Source organism: Sordaria macrospora, chromosome 1 (assembly GCF_033870435.1).
Source record: "Sordaria macrospora chromosome 1, complete sequence".
Classification (NCBI taxonomy): domain Eukaryota; kingdom Fungi; phylum Ascomycota; class Sordariomycetes; order Sordariales; family Sordariaceae; genus Sordaria; species Sordaria macrospora.
The window spans coordinates 701,415-725,172 of NC_089371.1; the positions used below are offsets into that span (position 1 = coordinate 701,415).

Sequence of the window (23,758 nt, forward strand, 5' to 3'; positions counted from 1 at the left end):
ACAAAATCTTCGATGAAATGCATACCTAGCTAGGTATGAATCTATCAATCTGAGACGTGTGAATCGATGCCTTCACACAACACCGAACTACCCAATTTAGGCATCCTTTTCCGCTGGCAAAACAAAGCTTACTACATAGTGTTGAACCCAAAAAGACAATAAATAAGTTAGGTGATGATAAAGGGCGCGTGGGGTATATATGAATAATTAAAAATATACACTTTTTTGCCTTTTTTGCGGATTGTAAGTTGTAGTTTGTACTTCACTTTTGCTTGCTTGCTCTTCTGATCTTTTGATGGCACCCGTCTCTTCCTCGTCTTCCCTTTCCTTTCCTATCCCTTCCCTTCATCTCCTCCAAGCTCTGGCGTCTCTTCTCGCTGGCTTGCATGCTTGCCTCCTCCTCCTGCTGCACCTCCCTCCCCTTATCCTTCCATTCGACGACTCCTCTAATAGTAGTGGTGTAGTATGTACCAAGAAAACAAAAAAAAAAGCAGCCGTAAACCAAAAAAAAAAAAAAACCCCTAGATTTGTTGATCAACGGCAGCCGGGAAAAGAAACAAAAGTAGCAGTACATACTATCGCAGCAGCAGGTATAAGAACGCAGCAGGCAGGCAACAGCAGCCTTCCCAAAAACAAGACAGAAAATGTATGTGAAAACCCTCCCCACATTCCTCCCCAAGGCAGTGTGAACTCTTTTCACACAGCATGCAGCTCCAACAACATCACCAACCCAGCCAAAAAGTCATGTATGTGGGGCCATGAAATCATGTCCTTCCCTTCCCTATCCTCCCATTCCCTTCCTTCGCACTCATCTCAACTTCGTGGCCATGCATGCACTTCGTTCCTTTATACTGTATCACTCTTCGACAATTCACACTTTCTCCCTCTTAACGTCATTGCTGACTTTCCCGTCTCTCGTCCCTCTCATCTACATTCTCTGCCCCAGGGTGCGGAACATCATCGTCACTCTTCTTGCTAAACACCGACAACCCTCTCTTACGCACTGTCGTCAGATTAAATCTCCTTTGCGCCCCGGGCGTCGGTAGATTCTGCGCCGAATGTGTTGACTCGATTCGACTTAGCCTGGCAGCTGATGTAAAGTCGTTAGATTGCTCCAGACTCTGCCTGATGCGGCTACGATCAAGGTCCATTGACCGGCGCAAGCGATCGTATGAAGGCCTGGCGCGGTCGATGGACGGGCGTCCACCACCCAGTGGTGGCTCATCCTCGAGCTGGTTAGTGTCAAGCGAGTGCCGCGTGTAGTTAGTCCCGTCACTGCCGTTCTGAGCGCGCGTGTTGTGCGTAGTGACGGATGGCGGATAGATAGGCCGGCGATCCTCGTCGACACTGGCGTAATGCGTGTGCTTGGAATGCTTGGACGACTTGGACTTGGCACGGCGGCTGGAAGACTCGGAGGACCCGGAGGAGGTGCCTTTAAGCGCATCGTCATCGGCGGGAGCAACCACGGGTGCTTCGATGGCTTTGTATTCGCCAGTGGAGATGCGCTCGCGGATGATGTCGACGTCGTACGGGAACATCTGCTTCTGGATGCACTTGGTGACAAGGCGGGGCATCAAGCAGATGGTGGGGGTGACGATGAAAGCCATCCAGAAGGTGAACTCGGAGTAGACCTGGGGAGCGGCCTGGTAGAACTGGCCCGAGTAGCTGGTGGCCGTGTAGATGCCGGTCCAGAAGAAGATGAAGATGTCACTGAGGAAGACAACCAGGAGCATCACCCAATCCCATCTGTACGTGTTCATCAGGATGTACATGTTGATGGTCAAGACGGCAGGGTGGGCGATGTAGCAGCCCAGCCTTGTCCTTTCCTGGACGTCGAGACCATTTCCAGAGGCGGCAGCGGTGAGGATACAGAAGATGAACGGGATGAAGAAACTCATCACAGATTGGTAGATACCATCAGCCATGTAAGCCCTGCGAGTTTGTTAGTGACGCCTCCAACCATACTATAGGTGCAAATTACGTACCAGAACTTGGTCTGTGTCCACTCAAGCCGTTCGATACCGCGACGATAAAGTTGAGGAACGGCCAGGGACACAGTGTCGCTCACATCCTGATCCAAGACACCCATGAGGATGACCGGGATGGACGTGAAGAACAGGTTAAACATGAGAATGTAGGTATAGTCGAAAATGTACGAGATGTCGAAGTCGCAGAAGATCTGGAACCAGAAGATGGCCCATGTCCACACCATGTTCTTGTAGAAGAAGTTGCTAATTGTCTCTGCCAAGCGACGATAGGACCAGCGACCGTGGACGAGCACCAAGCGTGTCAGGAATCTGAACTGGCCGATGGCATAGTCAGAAGACATGACAGCCTGGCGACCTTCCTCACCAGCAATACCGACACCGACATCAGCCTCCTGAATCATGGCAACATCGTTGGCACCATCACCGATAGACAGGGTCATGACGTCCAAGCCGTTCTTGACCATGGAGACGACAGCAGCCTTTTGAGCGGGACTGACACGGCAGCAGAGCACGGATTTGCACTGCTTGCACAACAACAGGAACTTCTGCTTGAGCGTGTCATTGAGAACCCAGCGAAGGGTGAATCCGTCAATGACGAGACCGTGAGTAGGCGCTGGCGGTTCGTGGTCCTTCTTGGCCCGCTTGAGCTCTTCGTCGCTGCCGGTCATGTTGAACTTGGCCAAGCCCCTGTCGAGTTCTTCTTCGGCAAGGCGCAGATACTCAGCTGCCTGTTGGACACCAGCCTCGTCCTCGTTAACCTGCAGGCGAACAAGATCCATGTCGTTGTTGAGGAGATTGCAAGAGAAACCAATGTTGATAGCGGTCTCGACCTTGTCACCGGTAAGAACCCAGAGCTTGATGCCGGCGTTGCCGAGGAGCTCAATGGCATCGGGCACACCATCCTGGAGACGATCCTCAATAGCGGTACCTCCGAGCAAAGTGAGATCCTGTTCGATCTTGTCGGCAATTTCCTCGAGCTTCTCTTCGCGGTTCTCCAGGGCAGTAGCTGCAATGTCGTGCTCCTTCTTCCACTCGTAGTATTCCTGCTCGGTCAGCTCCTTCTCCGCAATACAGAGAGTACGGAGACCTTCGACAGCAAACATTTCGAGGTGTTCAGCGGTTTCTTTGCGCAGTTCCTTTTGCTCGCCGCGCTTCAGACGGGAGTAGATGATACTGTCGGCGCCCTTGCAGAAGAGAATGATTCTGCCGTCAGGCATCCTGACGATCGCGCTCATTCTCTTTCTGCTGGAGTTGAATTCGATGATGTTGAGAACGGGGTAGTGCACGTCCTTGCCCATGACGTTGACATCAACACCTCCATCGGACATACCGAGGACGGTGAAGCCCATGTCACGGGCGGTAGCAACCAGAGCGGCTTCATCCGGAGATTGCGCCTTGAAGATTATTTTGGGAGAATCACCAGGCTGCTTCTCCGCAACGACGGTGTGGCAGAGAGCAAGGGCCAACATGAAGTGCTGGTTGGCCTTTGCCTGCTCAGGGCCGTTCTTACCAGCAAGATCCTCAACAAAGTCAGGAGCAACAAATGTAAGGTCTTCATCGTGGAGATAGGGGTTGTTGTGGATCTCGCGGAGTCCCGCGAGGGCGCGTACCTTGGCCTGCTCGATCTCGGCCTTGATTGTGGCAATTTCAGACTCAATGTCCACTCCACCATTCCGCTTGCTCATTCCAATCTGCGCTTCGGTATAGGCTTCTCCGTAGGGCTGTCCATTGATTGTGGCTTTCTTGAATTCCATCACGTTCTGCGTTAGGGTACCGGTCTTGTCGGAGAAAATGTACTCAATCTGACCAACATCATCGGAGATGTTCCAGGACTTGGGGATACAAGGCGCATCGATCGGCTCGTAATACATGTGGATATCGCTGTAGATGAAGTAGGCCTGCAGCGTCCGCACGATTTCGAGCGAGATGTAGAGTGAGATGGGCACCAAGTTCTGGAAGACAATAACTGCAGCCCAAAAGGTGATAAATCCCGTAAGACCCGCGGTCCCGCCAATAGAGCCCCATTCGAACCAGTAAGAAGAAGCATCGGTCTTTCCCCAAGCGACACCGTTGGCGATGGCCGCGATAAGACACATGATCAGAAGAATGCAGAAGTTGTAGACGACGTTAACGTTGAGCTCACGGGCAATGCGAGCCCGCTTGCTGGGAGTAACTCCTGCATTCATCATGATCTTGGTATCGTGACCGGTAAAGACGACGACGCCGAGAGCCCATTCGGTGTTCCTAAGATTGCAGCCACGAAGAAGCATGTTGTCGATGCCAATGGGCTCCGACATTTCCATCGGGTCGCCATCCTCGTCGTTGGGGAGTTCCTGGAGCCACTTGACCGCACCGTTGTACTTGTACAGATTGGGCTGAGGAGGCTCGCTCTCGATGATGAACTGCGCACGTTCACAATCACGGGCATGCTTGATTCCACGGCCGCAGCGGAGAGCAGAGCGGACCTTGAGGTTGGTTTCACCGTCCAAGTTCTTGGTCTCAACGTAGCAAGAGCCATCGGGGTCTGAAGTCGACAGAATAATGATATCCGCCGGAATTTCGTCATCGTTGTAGATACGAACAAAATCCCCCACTACCAAGCTCTTCCAGGCGTCCTTGGCAAATCTGGCCTTGCCACTAATGGGTAGATTGCGATTGACCAAGTCTCCCTTGATTTCTTGCATGGCGTACTGGTCCATCTGTCGGCTTGATCCTTCACCAGGGAATTCCATTTCATTCGGCTGGCGCGGAAGTGGCGAAGGGACTGGCGTCATTTCAACATCGTCTCGCTGGACATTGAGGGACCGTCTAGAGCGCGAGGTTCTCGACTCCATCGACATGCGCGGATCCGGTTCATCGTGGGAAGCAGTGTGGTTCTTTAAGATCGGGTTGTCGTCCTCCTTTTTCCATAGTCCTTCGACCTGGTGCCACAGAGCACCAAAGATTTTCGAGTTTGCCTTTTTGAACCTGCGCCACATGGATACATTATCCTCCTCGACGTTGACATTGGGAATGCCATGCAATTTGTGGACGGGCGCGTTGTTGAGAACATTATCCAAGACGGTTCTTCGGTAGTCTTCGACCGCATCCTTGACGGCGGTGACACAAATAATAACAATTAGAGGGACGGCGTTGAGTCCGGGGTTAACACCACCAAATATGGGGAAAATCTAGGAGGGCGTTCACGCATCAGCATCAACAACACTAGAGGCTCAAAAGACATTGCTAGCTCTGGTTCCTAAACAGGGGGCGAGATCGGCAGGGGGCAAGGGGTTCCAGAGGGAGAGCGGATACAGCGGTGGCAGCGGTGGAGGAAGTTGGCTACTCACAACTAAAATAACAAGGAAAAGGAAGAAAATGTTGGCAATGTTGTGAAATTGAAACCACAGGTTCTTGGGGATGAAAGAGAGCGGCGTGTATTTTGCTGTTCGGATCTTGTTTCGCGGATACTGCTGCGTCGGATTTCCTTCCTCATCCTTGAACTCGTCGACTAATGGCAGGCCAAAGAAGATGGTCCTTGGTTCTGTGTGTGAAGCTTCGGCGTCATCCTTTCCTGCGTCACCACCAGGCGGCGACACCTCGGACTGCCCTGCCGTCGAGTCGGATTTCCCCGAGTGCCCCGAGGCCCTCTTCTTCTCGACGCCCAAAGCGTGTCCATGATTGTTCCTATTCCTCAACGAGAGGCGCTTTAGCCCACTGCTCTTGACGGTGAGTTTCCGTGTAGCCCATCGTGATCGTTGCGTCGAGGTTATTGGTGTTGGTTCAACGCCCCCTTCGTCTTCGTCTGTTGGTCTGGGTGTCATGATGATGAGGGAGTCGCGGGCAGAGCCCGATCAGCCCGAGCTGTGCGCCAGGATGGCCAAGTTGGCCTTTGTTGCTGCTTAGGTCGCCACTTCAAGGTGTGGTAACTGGGGGTTGCGAAAGAGGCCAATTCAATGGTCGGCGATGCGATTGATGGCTCGGTGGCAGTACGGTATAACACCTAGTTCGATATCGTGAGGTAGGTAGGTGATGGAATGCTAGAGTGTCGTCGGTAGTCCGGTGCTGGCGAATCCCGAAGAAAGCAAAACTTGAGAAGGGGAGTTGCCGATGTTTGGAGGACGTTATGGTTTTTTTTTTTCGGATATAGCGCCAGGTCGTTGAATGATGAAGAAGTAAATGTATGCGACTAAGTCGATTCGGACGGAAGATCACGAAAAGAGCGTCGGAGTCGTAACCAGGGGCGATCTGAGAGTTCAGGCGCGGCTGGCACGTCCTCGAAGGGGGGAATGGGAAAGAGAGTGAAAGAGAGTTTTGGCGCCCTTGGACGGTTGGAAGAGAAGGGCGGCGGTTTATTGGATGGCAGCCCGTCACAGCACAGCACTCGGCGAGATGGGATGCAGTGCGTGTGTGTGAGGGAGAGTGAGTGCGAGAAGTGCAAGCGAAACGGGAGGGCAGACGGGCAGAATCAGTGCTGACGGGAGTGAGGCAGCAGCAGTCCAGTACACGTACAGCACGCAGCAGCAGTGACAGCGGGTGGCAGTGAGGACCTCTAACAGAAGGCACTGAGTGGTCGGGCATGGAGGGCTGGGCACGGAGACTGGGCTCCTTCTAAGGCCCGGGAAAGCCGGGGTTGACTTTTCTGGGGCCAACAAAGCCAAGAGAAAAATGGACATGGCAAGTGGATCCGGCAACGAACCGGACTTGTAGCAAGTGCGAGCAACTGTAACCACTGGTACGAGTCAATACACGTTCAAACCCGTCACGAAAGGGAGTCCCGGCTTGTATTTTACGGGCTAATGTGGGTGGGCTTACGAATCGAGTCTCGTGTTTGTAAAACCGGCCGAAGACTGGACATGTTTTGCTGCTGCTTTTTGTCTCCATCCACGCCGTTGATCAGTGCATTGTTGCTGCAGGAAGATGGAACTCGAAGGGCCGTCATCCAATTGGACATGCATTTCAGCCGGATGAGGTCACTGCATGGCAGAAAGTGAGAAAAGAAGGGGGAAAGGGTCAACCGTCAAATCGTAAAGACTGAAACCCACGACACGATTCCTTGGCAAGGGAACCTTTTCCACTTTCCGACTTTCCGTTCTTTCAGAAATGCAGACATCTTTCCTTCCTTGCACTTTCCCAGGCATAGTTCAAGTGGCTTCAAGATGCCAAGGGATCTGGAATACCACACTTCCCAATGATGGAAAGATCCAATGATCCAATATGATCCATGTGGACGGCCCGATGGACGACGACTGTGAAAAACAGTGTTTCTGAACGAAACCATCCAGATACAACCTCGGACCCTGGAATTGGTAATCAACGAAATTGAATCCATCGCCAGCCAACCAGGGACGCCGGCCCTCCTCCTTCCCACGATTTCCACTCTTTTTCTCCCACCGCCAAAGTGCAACGAAGAAGTTCATTTCACGGCGTCGCGGCACGAGCAAGGTGGGGCATATGGGCCTTCTTCCACTTGTTCCTGGCCTTCTTCCTCTACTCCCGGCTTGTTCACCACCACGGCCAACCCCGTCGTGAACCCCGTTGTTCGTCAAATAGTCGCGGTCAACGGGCAGCTCGAAGGTTGAACTGAGACGTTTTGGGTTCGTTCGGGCTCTGTACAGTGGTCGGCAGACGGTGGTGACCTTTGCTGACCGGCCCGGCTCTGGAATCCGCCCAGCCATGTTATTTGGTGTTATTCTCAAGCATAACCTAAACGCCCGGCACATGCCTCAACCGGCCACCTCCAACTCATATCTTTATTCCTCTCCTTCTGTGTATCAATGGATTGGTTACACGTGAAACATTACCACAGCAAACACTTCAACCTTGACACCATACCATTGACACCACGGCACCTGATTCCAAAAAGACCACAGTGGCATCCGGGAGGCTCGGCCCCTCGCTGTCAGCTCCGAGAGAGGCTTGACGCCCTTTGTCTCCTTGTCTCCCTGTAGGTAGAGCCTGTGTGGTGTAGGAGGGCAGCACACAATGCACGTGCGGGCCAAGAAATCATGGAAGCCGTCGTCGATCACGCTGGTTTCTTGCAGAGATCGCAGGTGGAAAGGTGGGAAGGAGTGGGGGGAGAGAGGCCATAGGGATTCCGAACAATTGCCTTTCCGGGCCATATCAACGGAACCCCCATCAACCACTCAATTAATTAGCCCTTCCCTCCTTGCGATGCACCCGACGCACCTCCTCATTTCTCTATCTGACTTTTTATAGTCAGCAAGTTTGAGATCTATCTGATCTTCCTCCGCTTCTCGGTACGTACGGTTGTTGTTCCCTCGACTATGATACGCTTATACGGAGCATACTTACAGACCTCCACTATGTATAACATCCCGTCGTGAAGATCAGGAAGGTGTCAGCAAAAGCAAGAAGCAGCAATCATCCACAATCACACAATGCGCATTGCCCTGGTTGTACTTTTTCATTCTCGGGTTTTACTCAAAACCCGGGTCCCGAAGCCGCGTCGTATAAAAGTCCGCAATGGTCCAGCTTCGGAACCATTCCTCTTTCTGAACCCTCCAAGTGGAAGGCGACGAATAGAATGGAGTCGCCTGCCCAATCAGGTATAATTTCTCATTCATCCGCAAAATTGAAGTGTTGCAGCAGCGGACTCGTTAGCTTCACGGGCAGGCTTGGCTCAAAGTTTCAATTGCTCGGGATTCTCGAATTGGAGAACCACAGTAAAAGAGTGCATTGCGAAGCGGTTTCCAGATTCGCGAGCAATGTCTCTCAAGAACACAAAAGACCGAATCGCGCGGGCTTTTGATCTTCGCACCTTTTGATGAAGGGCGGACTAAAGAGATCTGCTCCATCGTGGGGAAGTCTTAACCAACCCTACCCAACCCAACCAACCAAAAGAAAAATAGGGGCTATCTCGCCAGAAGCCATGTATGCCATGGTATCTTTCTTGGAAATATTCAGCTCAAATCAGATATCTTTTCTGGTGATCCAATACCACAAGCCCATTCCGCCGCCTCATTACAATGACTTGCAGCGCCACCAGACCAGGTGCCTCAGTTCATCAGCGCGCAAGTAAATGCAGCAAGCCAGCTAGCCTTAACCGCGAATTTATACCTAACGATTTCATTTAATAAAAACGTGTGAATGATCAGACAGACAGAGGCAGAGAGGTTCATGATCACACCGCTGACAGCGCGTCTACATACATACGCCGTCCCGCTCAATGAGGATCCCAGATCCAGGATCCAGTCCGTCCTAGCCTAGGACAGAGAAAACAACCTTGAAAGAAAGAAAAGAAAAGAAACGCAGGGCGGTCCCTGGCAAGTGGAAGGGAAGCAAAAAACGGAACCCGACCGATGACCGACTAACCACCGCCGCGGACTCCATGTCGGCGACCCAACCCACTGACCCAAGCAACCCCTATTTCACAGCCTCGATGGATCCTCTTCAGACACAAAGATAAGGACGGGGTCCAACAACGACTCCCAACCTCACTCAAGTCCTAACCCTTTTCAAAAAGAGCCTTGCAAGTTGCAAGCAAGCCCTTCAAGGTTCTTCTGTCTGTTCAGTCTCGCCAGTAGTCCGAGATCCGAAGAGACATTCATCTTTGCTGTTTCTCTTTCTAAAGATGAAGACTGAAACATCCGACAAGATTTGCGGCTCAGCCCGGCCTGCCCGCTCACTGCCAGCCCAGTGCGGCGCCTGCCCCGACCTCCCGGTGTATGCCGTTACCGCTGTGAGCCTGTGTCTACCTAGCAGGGCAGGGCAAGACAGGCAGGGCAGGAAGGACAAGGCAGGGCAGGGGGCACAGGGCATAGAGAAGCTATCCCGTGACTGCCTCTACCAAATAAACGTCGACCGCCGCTTTAGTGAATGATGACCCTTTTCAGTAAACAATCCCTTTCTTGGATACATACCTAGAGGACCCATCTCTTGTAGGGGTTGGATCTGATCTGATCTGATGTGATGTGGTTCCCGACATGGTGTTCTCGTGTAACACGCCAATTTTACCTTGTGAGTCTGTGAACGGTGTTTCAGTGACATTCAGGTTGTTCACCCATTGGGAATCACTGGAAATCCAAAACCAGCGCAAGGTTTGTTGGGTTTCTACATAAGGTAGTTTGGGGGTTTGGTTTCTCGGGTCGCGGGTGCTGCCCTCTAAGCCTCGTTCGTGATACATACAGTACGCTTGAGTACAGTTCACGAGACGGAGTTTTGAAGTTGCCAGTTTGCGTTTTAGTACTACTTTTGGCATTCTGGCACCTCCAAAGGAAGAGAATGAGACGAACACCGTGCAACTGCAGTGAGCTAGCTGAATGATACCCCGAAAAAGGCTTCCACACTTTCACGATAGGTACATATGTACAGCCTAACTCGGACTTAGGGCTTATGACTTATGACTGACTGCTTGTGATGAATCATCATGACCCCTCATGACGCTTACATCAGGTCGTTGAAAAAATGCCATCAAACTGTAGGTCACAAAACTGAAGATAGCACCAATACCGGTGACATCACACAACCGGCAGAAACAAACACCCGTTATACGCAGCACCATATACCAAAAGCTCCGGGTAGACATACGAATGTACTGCGTAGGGCAAGTTTCATATTACTACTACCACTTTTAAACTTCCGGAAAAGACTGGAAAGGAAAACAAAAGTGGACGATTAAACTTACATTCCTGTGTAACCAAACGTGCGTGTCCGGTATTCCGAGGGCATGAACGATGAACAAGACTCAGAGCCAAGACAGGTGGGAAGGGCCCTTTGTTCTTTCCTCCCTTTTCTGAATAGCTGACGACCGTACACATCCGTTTGGTACCAAGACCATCGAAACCTGAACAACTGAATGGTAACAATTCTCGGAACCACCAGACCGTTGGGTCAGCAGTGCATCGAGTTCCTATGCAAATCAATGGGCTTCGTATCGGATCAGATTGGCTGTCAGCCTAACCTTGAGTTTAAGACCGAGTACACTAAACTTCCCGCTGACAAATAATCAAGGACGGAGTTAACCCCTCGGAACTCAAACTCAGAAACCCAATTCCTCGAATCCCGACGGACTTTCTTCGAGAAAAATGAACACAGAAACCGTACTTCTCTTTCCGTTGCAGTGATTCCAAAGGACCTTCGGCTTCCACTTCGAAAGAACTGAGAACGGATCGTCCCCTATTGACTACCAAACAGGGGTCATCCAAGCAAAGCGGTAGACGGTACCTGAAGGCCAAAGCGGTCGCCAAGAAGGAGGCTTTAGCGAGTCTGTTAAAATTACCGTACAGTTTCGGTGAGAAGCTTAACAATTAATGATGAGTCTTGGATCAGATAAAACATGCGAAGGGACGGACGGGATCGGTTGTTTTCTCTTCTGCCCAAGAATGTGTGAAGAACGTGGGAATGAATTGAGGCTGTGAATACTTGGCTTGGGCTTGGCCCTTTTAGTTTGAACTGTGAGACAGTCTGTCAGTAAAAAGAGAGGACAGGACCGAGGTATCTTGAAGGACTGAGAGCGGTCTAAAGGGAAAGGTGAAGAGTTGAAACCCGAACGTGCTGAAGAAACGGCCCCACTGATTGGCGATGTCGAAGTCCTGGCTTCATTTTAAAAAGATGCTATAAAAGGAAGGGAATTCGGGATGGCATCATCGCCCGCCCGAGGGTCGTCTGTCTTGAAAGAATTGAACCCTTGATGTTTTGTTGATCGTTGAGATCTTTTCTGCTGTAGGGGAAAACACAGAACACTTCAACTGTCTAGAGGAAGTTGAGGATATCATGGGGGCTTCCCCATCTTCCTCTTCGTTTCATTCCATCACGGAACTCATGAGAGATCGAAGAACAATCCAAAACTTCCAAAGACGCGCACAGAACCTCGAGACCAAAAGGTCGGACTTACTTGGGTCAACCCTCAAACTGGAAACGGGAACATCTGATGCCCCGGTATGTCCAAAGCTCCGACACAAAGGGTCAATGCAGGGGTTGCCAAAAGTACCAAATATTTTCCCCTTCGGCCTGCCGTTTGGGTTTGACGTTTCGGAGCTCCGAAGAATCATGTTCGTTCCGATTTCTCGGCCTACCTTGTTTGGGTATGCGCTTGCTGTTGCCCGAAATGTCACCACTCGCTCGTGGATAAAAGCCTCTGGCTGTGCCGCTCTAGAAGCCCTCACCTTATCAGAGCCATAGGCGTTCTGGTTATCTCGGGGCTGACACCACTGACGTCGCTGACAGTCGCTGACAGGTCAAGCCATCATGTGCTGGCATGAGAGATTGAGTGTAAGACCGAGCGAGTAACTGTGAACCGATTGCTCGGAATGGTGTTTTTGTTAGTGCTGAGAGGAAAGGATTGATGGCGTTTCATGTCTTGCGAGGTTGATGAGCTGAGCCACTATGATTCCGTCGTTTTCAATGACGATAGATGTCCCTGAAAAAGGCAGAAAGAAATAAAGGCTCGTACCGATGCGAAGCGGTTGCCTGCGGTACTACAGCAAGCATCTTTCGACGACGAGTTGTTCATCAAAACCGGGCAGTTTGCTTTCCCCTTGTTCAACCCTAACCCGAACAACTGCAGGCAAGCGTTTTTGGTGGGGCGACTGGCGGGGATGAATGCACTGCAAAGTGATGCGGGCCCGCTGCGACGCGGGTCAAGCTGCAGCGACGCGTCTCTCACACAATCACCTAAGGACCTCGATGAACAACCACTTTTTTCCCGTTAGACAATCATGATGAGATAGAAAATATCAATCACACATTATTACCGGAACGTCTGCTAGACGTGCTTCTTCCAAGATCCGTATTTGTGGTCGAACAAGCTAACCTGCCCATTTCGTTTCTTGAGTGGAAGATGCTTTGAGGCTCAACAGTCGCATCGTCAAGTTGTCGACAAAATATCCAAATAAAGCAGACCCTTCGATCCGAAAGACACTGTCGCCATGCCCAAGAACGCCGCGATCACGAGCTTTTTCAAGCCGGCCCCACGGGATTCGCAGGACTCCCATGGGAGCTCCCAGGTGCCCCAATCTTCAATCCCACGGTCGCCCATCCGGGGAGCAATGTCGCCGTTCAAAATGCCTGGAACGCCAGGAACGGGATTCAAATCATCACTACCCATCAGATCGCCTGTACCACCACCATACTCTCCGTTGACACTTCTATCATCACCGTTAAAGCCTCGATCCACCGTAAAGCCGGCACGGGACCGAAATGCCGTCATTGAAGCATCCGACGAAGACGACGACAGCGACTTTATATCCTCAGACGATGACCTGCCCGATCTCTTCGCCGAACCCAAGAACGAAGTGCCTGTGTCGGTCCGAGCAAATGGAAGCCCGACGCGAGGGCCATCGTCAAAACGAGTGGCATCGGCCAAGTTCGTGGTGTCGCCCATAAACCTCAACAAGAAGCACAAGTTCGACATGAAAGCGATCCTGAAGCATACCGAGACGGAGAAGAGGATAGCAGAGAGCGAGAAGCGGGTCGAGAAGCTCATGGCCGAGGAGGAGGAGGAGGAGGAGGAGGAGGAGGAGGAGGAGGAGGAGGAGGAGAAACGGGCTAAGCCACTGGCTGTCAAGAAGGAGGGCACCACCACCACCCTTCATGACAACATGCTGAATGCGATGTCCGAAGCGGAAGACAGCCAGGGAGAGGCCAAGAAGGAGAAGCTGTTGAGGGCCGTCAAGAGGACAGAAGCCACAAGTCAGAGGACACAATGGTACTTTTTTGACGACGACGACCATGGACACAAGGCCGTTAATGGTTTGTCCATAGGCTTCCGGAACAAATTTCCCCAGCACGCAGCTACCGGTGTTTGGAAGGTCCTGGCACCACAAAAGGGGAGAATGGATCTCATCGAGCGTGGAGTCGCGTACGATCTGCAGTGCAAGCTACGCAACATACCTGACGAGATCTTTGTCTGGATCGTGGACGAGCTACCGTTCGTCAAGACAAGGCGGTTACGAGAGTCCAACCTCAGGCTTCTAGGGATATGCCCCGAGCAAGCAGGCCGGCTACTCACACCCGACCGCATTATCCAGCTCTTCCGTACCATTGGCACACCCACACGATGTCTCGAGACGCCATCAGAAGACAGTGACAAGAAACCGGACCCCGGTTGTCCCTACAACATCGACAGCCGAGACTGGACTCCCCTGCGCACCGTCCTGCGCATCCTCTCTGAGACCGCCAACGGACTCTCCATCGACTCCCTCATCCGCTCCACGACCATCCTCCTCCGTCTGGGCATGGACGCCAACATCCGTCGCAACCCAGACCTACATTCTACCTTCCGAACAACGCTCATCCACCTCGTCGAAGCCGTACCCTCGTCCTCCTTCGACGCCTTCTGTCTCGCCTGCTGCACTAGTCTCTACTCCCTAACCACGGATTCTACCCTCCTCTCCGACGCTTTGCGGGCTCTACCCTACCAGACCCCGAAACTAGTCAACCTCCGCCGCCGACTTGCGCTCGCCTTCCTCTTCGCCTCCGCCTCCGCGTCCCTCTTCCCCTCCCCTTTCGGTCCAGGATCTTCAGTCCCTTCCCCCATCCAAGAATTTTCTCTCAACGACCCATCCCACACCTTTTCCCTCCCTTTGTTGCTATCCTACCTCCACATATCTCCCCACTTCCAAACCACCCGCTCCTCCTCATCAGCAGATTACTTTCTTCTTTCCGCCCAAACTGACCTCCTGAGAATCGCAATCGGCGACGGCGACCCTCCCTCTTGTCTCTCTCCTGCTTCCCCATCAACCCCTTCAGCAGCTACCACCTATCCCTGGAACAGCAAGGGACAGACACAGTCCAAGTCATCCATCAAAACAACGAACCCCGAAATAAAACTCCACAACCGCCAAATCGACCATCTCACAAAACGTATTCGCAACCTCTGGTCCAACATCCACGACCAATCCGGCTCGTCAGCCGAGATCTCCCGGCTGGAAGCAAAAGTCAAGCTGAAAGATTTGGAGCGCAAGCTGGAGTGGGCGGTTAGGACGAAGCCGGTTAGCAGGGCGAATATCTTTGGTGTCAAATCCGGGAGTGGGGGAGGAGGAGGGGGATCTGGGATATTAAGTGGTGGTTATGGTGGTGACGACCAAGAAGAATTTGATAGTGAGGAGGAGAGGGAACGAGAACAGAAAAGGGAGAGGGAGGGGGTGGAGCAGAAGATGTTTATGAGGAGGTTTTTGGGGAAGGGGGTTGTGACGGCGGTGGGGAAGACGGAGGTGTGAGGGAGAAGGGGGTTTATTGGGTTTGGTGGTGTTAGGGTGGATATGAAGACATGTTTGATATTTGGGCGTTATGAGGAACTGTATAAACGGTGTTGGACATGGGAGGTTATTGGGTACGGCGTACACTGGGTTTGGTATTGTATGTTTAGGAGTTTTGAGAACATGAACATGGGAAAGTGTGGAACGCGAATAGAGCGTCAACTTGTGTTCACTGCTGTCCGTTAATCTATATCTGACATTGTTAGCCTGTGTTGAAGGATGTAAAGCTGCAAGATGGTTTGCGAAGTCTCAAGAAGTCAGAAAACACAGGACCACCTCAAACCGCCAGCGTGGGAAGAACAGTTGCTTTACGTTAATCAAGGGAAACAGTGAAAAAACAACTGTATCATACAAAAACTTCTAACATGATAGCCCATGCATGCATTCATCCATCCATCCATCCATCCATCATCCATAACCACCATCTGCTACTCCGCCAACCTGTTTCTTGGCTTAACTTGTCTTTGTCATTGAATAGCATCAAACAGCGAAGCAAAGACCCCCAATGCTTTAGTCAGAGCCCGCAGACCTCGCTCACAGACAGGAAAGTACCCCTTGTCTCCTCCTTGAACATTTAGGTGCCGCGACTCGTTTTAAGGAAATCGTTCTTGCGTCTTCATAACTCTGTCCGCAAAATCGGCACACATTTAGTCAAAGAACTTGCGGTTGGGGTTGTCGCCGAAAAGAGCCTTGCGCATCGCCGGGAGAGCGCTGTCCTTAAGCAGGTTCAACCTGGCCTCGAAGGTGTTGTCGATATCGATCTTGCCGTTTCCGCCAACGATGACGACGCCACCGGCGCTGTTGTATTCCTCTGTTAGCATATCTCCCTTCTCGCAACTTGGCCCGAGTGAGTCCAGTGGTGTGGTGTAACCTACCTCCCCTCAGCAACGGGGTTCTCCTCATCAATCGTCGCCTTGACATCCTTATCCGTCTTCTCCTTGTACTCCTGGCTCGCCGCCTCGCTCGCCTGCCTCACGACGTCATAATCCGCCTTGCGCGCGCGGATCTGCAGCTCGGGCTCGTTCATGGCGTAGAAGCCCTCGAGGATGAGGCCCTTGAGGATGTCCTGGTAGCGGCCCTGGTCGCTCGTGGCCTCGCCCAGCTGGGCGCTGGCGGCCTCGAAGATGTCGTCCAGAAGCTCCTGGCGCGCGCCAAGCACCTTCAGGCGTGTCTTGTTGGCCACCGTCGACCGCGTGATCTGCTGCGACATCTGCGCCTGCTTGAACTTCTTGGCGTAGGTCGAGTCGATGGCGTCCGTCTCCTGGCGGACCAGCTTGGACTTTTCGATGGCGAACTCCTCGTTGGCTTTGATCTCAATCTCGCGCGCTTTCTCTTCGGCTTCTTGCTTGATGAAGGCCGTCATCTTGCGGAGCTCTTGTCCGACCTGGCAATCGCATCGTTAGCTGGTATCGTTGATTATCCAGGACTTTCGGATTGGCCTACCTGATCGTCGGACAAGGCGTGAATTTGTGACATTTTGGCTGGTGGTTATGGAGGTATTCTAGGGAATAGGTGTTGTTGTCGTGGTGGTGATTGTTCGGTATAGGACCGGGTCGCCGAGGACGGGTTATCGAGGATGTGATGTCGTCGGTCGTCCTTGGGAGGGGAAGCTCACGCGGGCAGAGAGCTAACTTGGATCGATATCGGGGTATAAAAGGCGAAGAAGCGAAGTGTAGGGACGCTAAGGTGATCGCGATCTATCAAAAGTCGGAAAACAGGGCTGAAAGGGTATCGCAGTTGCTTGTAGAAAGATATCGTTGAACAACGTCGACTAATAGATGTTGCCCGTTGACGCAGCTTGGGGGGATGATGTTGGCTTGGCATTGGATTGGAGCCAGGAAGGCTGGCAACAGCAACCCCGGCCCTGGACAATCTGGTGGTGGGCATCGGCCAACTCGTTGGCGCTGTAACGACGTCGCTCGCTGCACTCTTGTCGCTGTCCAGAGCTTCGAAACACTGCAGAGAGAGCAGGACTGTACCAGGCATTAACTGCGGCAGGCACTAACCACAGCAGACCCCACCTTCAGCCTCCACTTCTATCGGTATCGAATGCCTGCCGCTGAGAATGAATCGGGGGTCCCAGTCCAGACATGATCACTAGCTGCAAGTGATGTCCGGCTGGCAACGAGCGAGAAGCAATGGCCCATGTCAGCTGATTGGACCCCAGCACTCACCGCGGTCGGTCACTCTCAATCAATCAATCACTCACATCAAGTCTTCTTCCCCTTACCTAGCGTTCCAGCGCATTGACTGCCCGGACATGTTGCTGCAGACACAACTGCACTGCGCGTGAGAGCGTCGCGCTAGACCACCTCCAGCCCGTTTCGGTGACCCATGGCCGTGTTCTTTTCACTTGCAGAAAAAGAGTCCAGGTCCAGTCCACTTTCGACGCCCGGTGGTTTGTTCCTTCATGCGTCAAGGCCCGATCCAGACAATCCGCACCTTCTAATGTTTCGTCTCTCGAATACAATTTCCCCCCCTCTTTTAAACCAAACCACTCCTTTCGTGATACCAGTCCGGTGAACCATCCGAGATTTGCACTCAGTTGCAAAAGGTCGATACCAATTCACCTGCCCTGCGGCCGCATATTACTGCCCTGAGACACCAGGGAGAAACACCCTAAAACAGCCCAACTGTCCAGCGAGGTCCCCACGGCCGCTAACGACCAACCTTATCGACCTCTCTTATCTACGTACCTCGCTACACACCTTATACCTACGACCGACCGGCCGACCGACTCGACCGTTTGCGACACACCTACTAAGACTTACCGAATTGAAACAGACAACGACTTCCGCCTCTTCACCGATTGTGCACCTGACTTGGTCTTCGTGCGCTCGAATTACGTCGATACCATAGCCAACAACCTTCTTTGTCGTTGTACAGATCACTCCCCTCGACCCAACATACCTTATTTGCCCGGACAACCTCAGCGACCGAGCGGCATCTCCGTCACGATATTCCCCCATGCAAACATAGCATAACAGCCGCCACCTCGCCCTCTGGCTGTCTGGGTGAAAGATAGCCTCAAATCACAGGCGCGATGGGGCTCTTTGGCGGCATCTCTCCTGCAGGGGGCATTGCTGTAAGCTAAACACACAATACTCGACATAACTTTGACGTCGACCACGTTCTAATCGTATGCGCAACTACAATAGCTCGGAATAATAGTCGGCTTGATATCCACGAGCGTCCAGAGTCTCGGCCTCACGCTACAACGAAAGTCACACATACTCGAAGATGAAAAGGGGCCCTACGATGTTCGACGACCGCCATACCGAAGAAGGAGGTGGCAGATAGGAATGGGCATGTTCATCATCTCCAACGTCATCGGGAGCTCGGTTCAGATATCGGTCCTCCCTTTACCAGTTCTCTCTACCCTACAAGCGTCCGGCTTGGTCTTCAACTCGATTTGCGCCACCCTGATTCTCGGCGAACCGTTCACGAGGTGGTCACTATGGGGAACGTTGCTGGTCTGCAGCGGCGCAGTCTTGATCGCCATCTTCGGAGCTATTCCCTCGCCGGCGCATAAACTGAGCGAGTTGCTGGAGTTGCTGGGAAGGGGACCCTTTGTAGCATGGATGGTGTTTCAGGGCATCCTAGTGCTGGGCATTGCGATCGCTACAGACGTGATAAGCAACTTCACAAAGCTGATGCAGCACTCTCGGTTCCGCCTCGCTCGGGGTTTTGCGTACGGGTGCATAAGTGGCATCTTGTCTGCCCACTCCCTGCTGGTGGCCAAGTCAGCCGTCGAACTGCTCGTCAAGACGCTGGTGGACGGCGAAAACCAGTTTGTCCACTGGCAGTCCTGGGCCATCCTTGTGGCCCTTGTCACACTCGCTCTCAGTCAACTCTACTACCTACACCGCGGCCTGAAACTGGTTTCGACCTCGGTTCTATACCCACTAATATTTTGTATCTATAACATCATCGCCATCTTGGATGGCCTAATCTACTTTGATCAGACCGAGTTGATCAGCCCGCTCCAGGCGTGCCTAATCACCCTCGGCACCGTCATCCTTCTAACCGGTGTCCTGGCACTATCGTGGCGTCTAAGCGACGAACAACATACTCCCGGCGTTGGACAGTCAACACTGGCTCCAGGAATGGGCCTAGTCGAAGATACAGACGACGAAGACGACGAAGAATCCCTCCTACTCCGCTCCGACATCGAAGACGAGGAAGAACGTATCGGTGTTCCTCCCCCACGCTTATACAACTACAGCACCTTCAACATCAGCCAGTCCCGACTACAAGGGGATGGCGCCTCACAAGGCGGAAGCAGCAGCGGTGGGCCCGTCGTGGTGATAGCACCACCAAAGCGCCAGCGCTCCCTAGCCAGCCAGTCGATCCGCACCCTACCTTCCAACCAATGGACCGAACGCGCCGAAATCTGGGACGAGCTTGAAGACCGCGACACACCACCCAACCACTCCTCCCTCTCTTCCCCTGCCTTTCTCTCCAGCAGCAGGCGCCGCTCAACCACGTTACCCGTCACAAATCCAAACGAGGGTACCTCCCTCCTCCACCCGCGCCGAAGAGAAGTAAGCGATAGCTACCAGTTTGCTCCCAGATCAATCACCGACCTCGCCTCGCCCAGAAGGAATTTTCGAAGACGAAGGAAGTCCACTGGTTTCCCAGGTTTCATCCCGCGCAAGCCGTCAGCATCAACCACGGCACCAAGGCGAACATCAGGTGGCGGTGGGCTGCAGGATATCGTCAGTGGGTTTCTCAAAGCGAGGTGGTGGAAGAGCAAACCCAAGACTACTCTGGGTGTGCCAGGACTACGGGAGGAGGCGATAGTGGCTGCGAGGAATAGGATACATGAGGAAGAAGAAGGGGAGGGGTTGTTGGAGGAGTATCATCATCAAAGTCAACCTCAAGGACAGGCGTCAGGGTCAGGGTCGGGGTCGGGGACACATAGTGAGCGAGTGTCTCCAAAGAATGAGACCCGAAGAACAATAACAGAGGGTGGTGGGTTATCACTTAATGGCGCGCAGGGGCCGCGGCCATCAGCATCAACAGGAGGAGAAGGGATAAGGAATAATAGTAGGAGGCGCAGCAAGGTTGATGATTCACCGGTATAGTAGTAGACCGTGTAGTTTAGTTTGGCTGGGTTGGGTCAGGTTGGCGCTTGGGGGTTCTGGCTTTTTTTATTATTCGAATCTTCTACAGGTAGGTAGCAAAGTGGGCGAAGGGGGGGATATCAATAAATATACCAGCAATAGACGTGCGTGTGTCGTGTTGACAAGTGTTGTTGCATTACCAGTAAAGAAGTGATCCTCCTTCTCACCGTGATGTACAGAATTCCACCTTGGCATTTGCGAGTGCTATGATTAGGGTTAAAATTATGGCGCCGAGGCTCTGGAAGGTTCAGACAAATGTGATGAAGAGAAAACGACACAGCTGCCTACATCAGATGGAAGGAAAGAAGGGTTCTTACAGGTATGCAATGCCCATGTGCTATACTTGATGGGATCGAACTCCAAGATCCCGTCTGATAAGTGTTGGTATGCAGTGCCCTTGTCAAGAGTACTAGGGTATGCACTCCCTGCCTAGGCCAAACCACCAAAAGATGTACGAATGTTCTGTTCGCTAGACAGAGCACCGAATGCACGCTTATATAGCGATGTCACGGTTGAGCAACCTGTGATAGCCATGGCGGCATCACATTCGCGGATATGCATATATATATATATATAGGTATACTTCGCCATGAAGCATTGCTACCCCATCAAAACCTAGAGACACTCAACAGTTTCACAGCAAACAAACGCTGAATAAATGTGACATAACAATAACAGGAACTGATCTCGATGAGACGCATTTATATTTTGCAATTGGTATGTACAGTTCTCTTAACCCAAGAGAAGGTTTTGATCGTTAGCAACCTCGTCATACCGTAGATGCCGGCCTCGTGGAGTTTCCGCAGTAGTAGGTAGAAAGAAGATCATCACTCCCCGCAAAGAAGGACTTCTCTTGGAAGAGAAGTAAGTGATGAATTTGATAACAGTGAAGGTAAGTTTTACTCGCTAGCTTTCGTATTCGTTATCCTATCTTGAAACCGTCACGTCATGTGACTGAAAGAAACCAGAATGACGAGTCGTGACAATATTCCTCTATGCTATGTGCGCTGACCAGAGGAAGCATTTGGTATTCCTGAACCCAATGCCACGACAAAGAGATCTGGGGTTTTATGTCTACTGCCCATCGATGCTCCTGGGTTTGGAGTTGGGAGTATTGATGCTGCCGTTCATGCCGGCGTTCCCTCCCTGCGCATCGCTGAATACACTCTCCTGATAATAATCGCCATTCCATTGCCATTGCCTTTGGTCAACCTGTATAGGAGGGAACTCGACGGAAGACTGAGATGATGATTGAACGGGGTGTTGACGCAGCGGAAGAAGAGAGGAGAGGCCGAAGGAAGGGATGGCAGAGTAAGCGCTGGTGTCACTGGCGGTAGGGAGTTCGTTGACGCTGTCGCCCAAGTTGCCGTTACCATTGATGTTGTCATTGATGAACCCGTTGAAGTCACCGTCGGTATTGGCATTGATGTTGCCATTCGTAAACCCGTTGAAGTCACCATTGATATACGCGCTGAAGTTACCGTCGGCATATCCGTGGAAGCTACCGTTCACGAGTCCATTCGCAAGCTCATTCGGAAGCCCAAGCATGATCATGTCCCCGCTGTTGTGCTCCGCCAAATTCTCATCAAGAGCAGCGTTAAGCTCGGCAGTAAGGTTACCCAAGGTATCGCCATTGATATGCCCGTTAGAATTATTGCCCACATGCCCATGCGTTTGCTCATTGGTAAGACCATTGGTGAACTCATCCATGTTCATGTTCCCACTGTTGTTATCGAGGGTGGGGTTACCGAAGGGATGGCCGTCGGTATGCCCGTTGGCATTATCGTTCACATGCCCATTCGCATGTCCGCTTGCAAGACCATTGCGAAGCCCATTCATGCTCGCGTCTCCGCTGTTGTGCCTGACCGAATTCTGAATGATGGTGTCATCAACCTCAATGAGAATGGTAGGCTTCTTGGGGCCACGCTTCTTGGGCTCGTAACCCTCTTCTTTAGCCGGAACAGCGTTACGAGCTTTCTTTTGCTGATTGGGCTCAAGCTTGGGATCTTTCTCGGGCGCAATGTCCAGTTTCCGCTTCTCAAGCAACGGGTAACTCGGCCCCGGGGTTCCAGTCGTATTGTTGGTGTCCTCGGATGAAGCAGTCGAGTGCCTCTGTACCTGCTGTTCTTGTGGTGGTGACCCGTTGGCGTTACCGGTTGCATGCCCATTCAAGTGCGCTCTCTCATCGCCGTACCTGGCTGGACTTCCATTGGCACGAGGAGCGCGACGTTTGACGGCGGGAACTTTGGGGGTCGCAAATGTCGGATAAGGGTTACCGAGAGAGGAAGTGCTGTTGACGGTTCCGTTGTTCGAATTCGCGTTATCTTGGTCGGGCCGGAACTGCTGATGTTCGTGATAAAACAACTGATGATGCACATCGTTCCGAATTATTTGCATGTCAATGGGAGGCATACCCAAGTATAGAGGCCTGTTTGCGTCCTTATTCTCCTGATCTTCGCTCGGGCTGATACTCTCTTCTGTTGTCCAATTCCATCTTCCATCTTTCGCATTGGTAGATCACGCTCGCAATCTTGAAGAGCCTTGTCACGCAACCGAGTTTAAGAACGATGTTCTTGTTGTCCTAGAGAAAGGCAGTCAAAAATGTTAGAGCTGTTTTGTTTCAGATCTCCATAGAATGGTTTTGGATCCAGGGGCGGCTGGGAGAGCTGGGAAAGTTGAAACTTACCCTGAAATCTAAACTACGAATCCTCCGACGAACATCGCTCATTGCAGGAGTGATCGTGTTGGCTACTCTTGGCAATGCACCTGGATCCCAATCCTTACAATAGTCAAGTACTAGACGTCATGGGGGTCATAATGTCATGTGTCAGTAACCATGTCCCGTTAAGCTGAGCACCCAGGCAAGACGCACAAAGATCAACAGCTTCACAAAGCTTAGAATATAACCGGTGCAGCTCTTTTCTCTTCTTCATGGTGCTCGGGGAGTTGATCCGCGCATATTCTGCATCTAACTCGGCCGGGTGATAATGTTCAGTCCACACACGAAAGCGGCGAGAGAGACGCCGGGCTTCGGCCAGTTCGAAATGCTAGTTGTTGGGCTCAACGTAGTCGTCATCTTCGTCACCAAAAATCACCTTGACTTGGCCAAGTCGCTGAGAGACAAACAAGAAAAACATGAGGACATACGATCGCATGGGGTTCGGGACATCGCCGGGTGAGGCCATCTTGGAAAGGTGGTTATTAAGGGCTGTGATGGGTGTATTCGTTCGCTTTGCTTGTGTCGTGATGATGGCTGACTAGCTCGAGGCTGTACTCCAGTCGGACCGGTGCAGAGTACCCGGTGTAGTTATTCTCAAGTGTGAGAAGGAAGTTTTCGTTTCTATTCAAACAATGCATTAATTTAGCTGTCGGTTATCACCAAAATGATTGAACGAAGGGTATGCCACTGACCAAGCTCTTTTCATAATGCTGTATTCGAAGTACT

General features: G+C 52.0%; 5 protein-coding genes across 5 annotated transcripts; 2 read left to right on the plus strand and 3 right to left on the minus strand.

The window, feature by feature from the left end:
• Positions 1-37: 37 nt before the first annotated feature.
• Positions 38-6,090, minus strand: SMAC4_05212 (uncharacterized protein). The gene is made up of 3 exons (XM_003346966.2): positions 5,318-6,090; positions 1,986-5,158; positions 38-1,932 (listed from the first exon to the last, which is right to left on the minus strand). Exons 1-3 carry the CDS (start codon positions 5,789-5,791, stop codon positions 894-896), a joined length of 4,686 nt encoding a protein of 1,561 aa, XP_003347014.1. The 5' UTR covers positions 5,792-6,090; the 3' UTR covers positions 38-893.
• Positions 6,091-12,856: 6,766 nt separating this feature from the next.
• Positions 12,857-15,148, plus strand: SMAC4_05213 (uncharacterized protein; the record flags this gene model as incomplete). Its single annotated transcript, XM_003346967.1, has 1 exon — positions 12,857-15,148. One exon carries the CDS (start codon positions 12,857-12,859, stop codon positions 15,146-15,148), a length of 2,292 nt encoding a protein of 763 aa, XP_003347015.1.
• Positions 15,149-15,439: 291 nt separating this feature from the next.
• Positions 15,440-17,042, minus strand: SMAC4_05215 (uncharacterized protein). Its single transcript, XM_066090249.1, has 3 exons — positions 16,631-17,042; positions 16,063-16,571; positions 15,440-15,985 (listed from the first exon to the last, which is right to left on the minus strand). The coding sequence occupies exons 1-3, from the start codon at positions 16,661-16,663 to the stop codon at positions 15,835-15,837; spliced, it is 693 nt and encodes a 230-aa protein (XP_065945483.1). The 5' UTR covers positions 16,664-17,042; the 3' UTR covers positions 15,440-15,834.
• A 380-nt stretch (positions 17,043-17,422) lies between these two features.
• SMAC4_05216 (uncharacterized protein) lies at positions 17,423-20,546 on the plus strand. Its single transcript, XM_024655407.2, has 2 exons — positions 17,423-18,272; positions 18,346-20,546. The coding sequence occupies exons 1-2, from the start codon at positions 18,231-18,233 to the stop codon at positions 20,272-20,274; spliced, it is 1,971 nt and encodes a 656-aa protein (XP_024511299.1). The 5' UTR covers positions 17,423-18,230; the 3' UTR covers positions 20,275-20,546.
• An 841-nt stretch (positions 20,547-21,387) lies between these two features.
• On the minus strand, positions 21,388-23,498 carry SMAC4_05217 (uncharacterized protein; the record flags this gene model as incomplete). The annotated part of the gene is made up of 2 exons (XM_003346970.1): positions 21,388-22,603; positions 23,461-23,498. The coding sequence occupies 2 exons, from the start codon at positions 23,496-23,498 to the stop codon at positions 21,388-21,390; spliced, it is 1,254 nt and encodes a 417-aa protein (XP_003347018.1).
• Between the last annotated feature and the right edge of the window lie 260 nt (positions 23,499-23,758).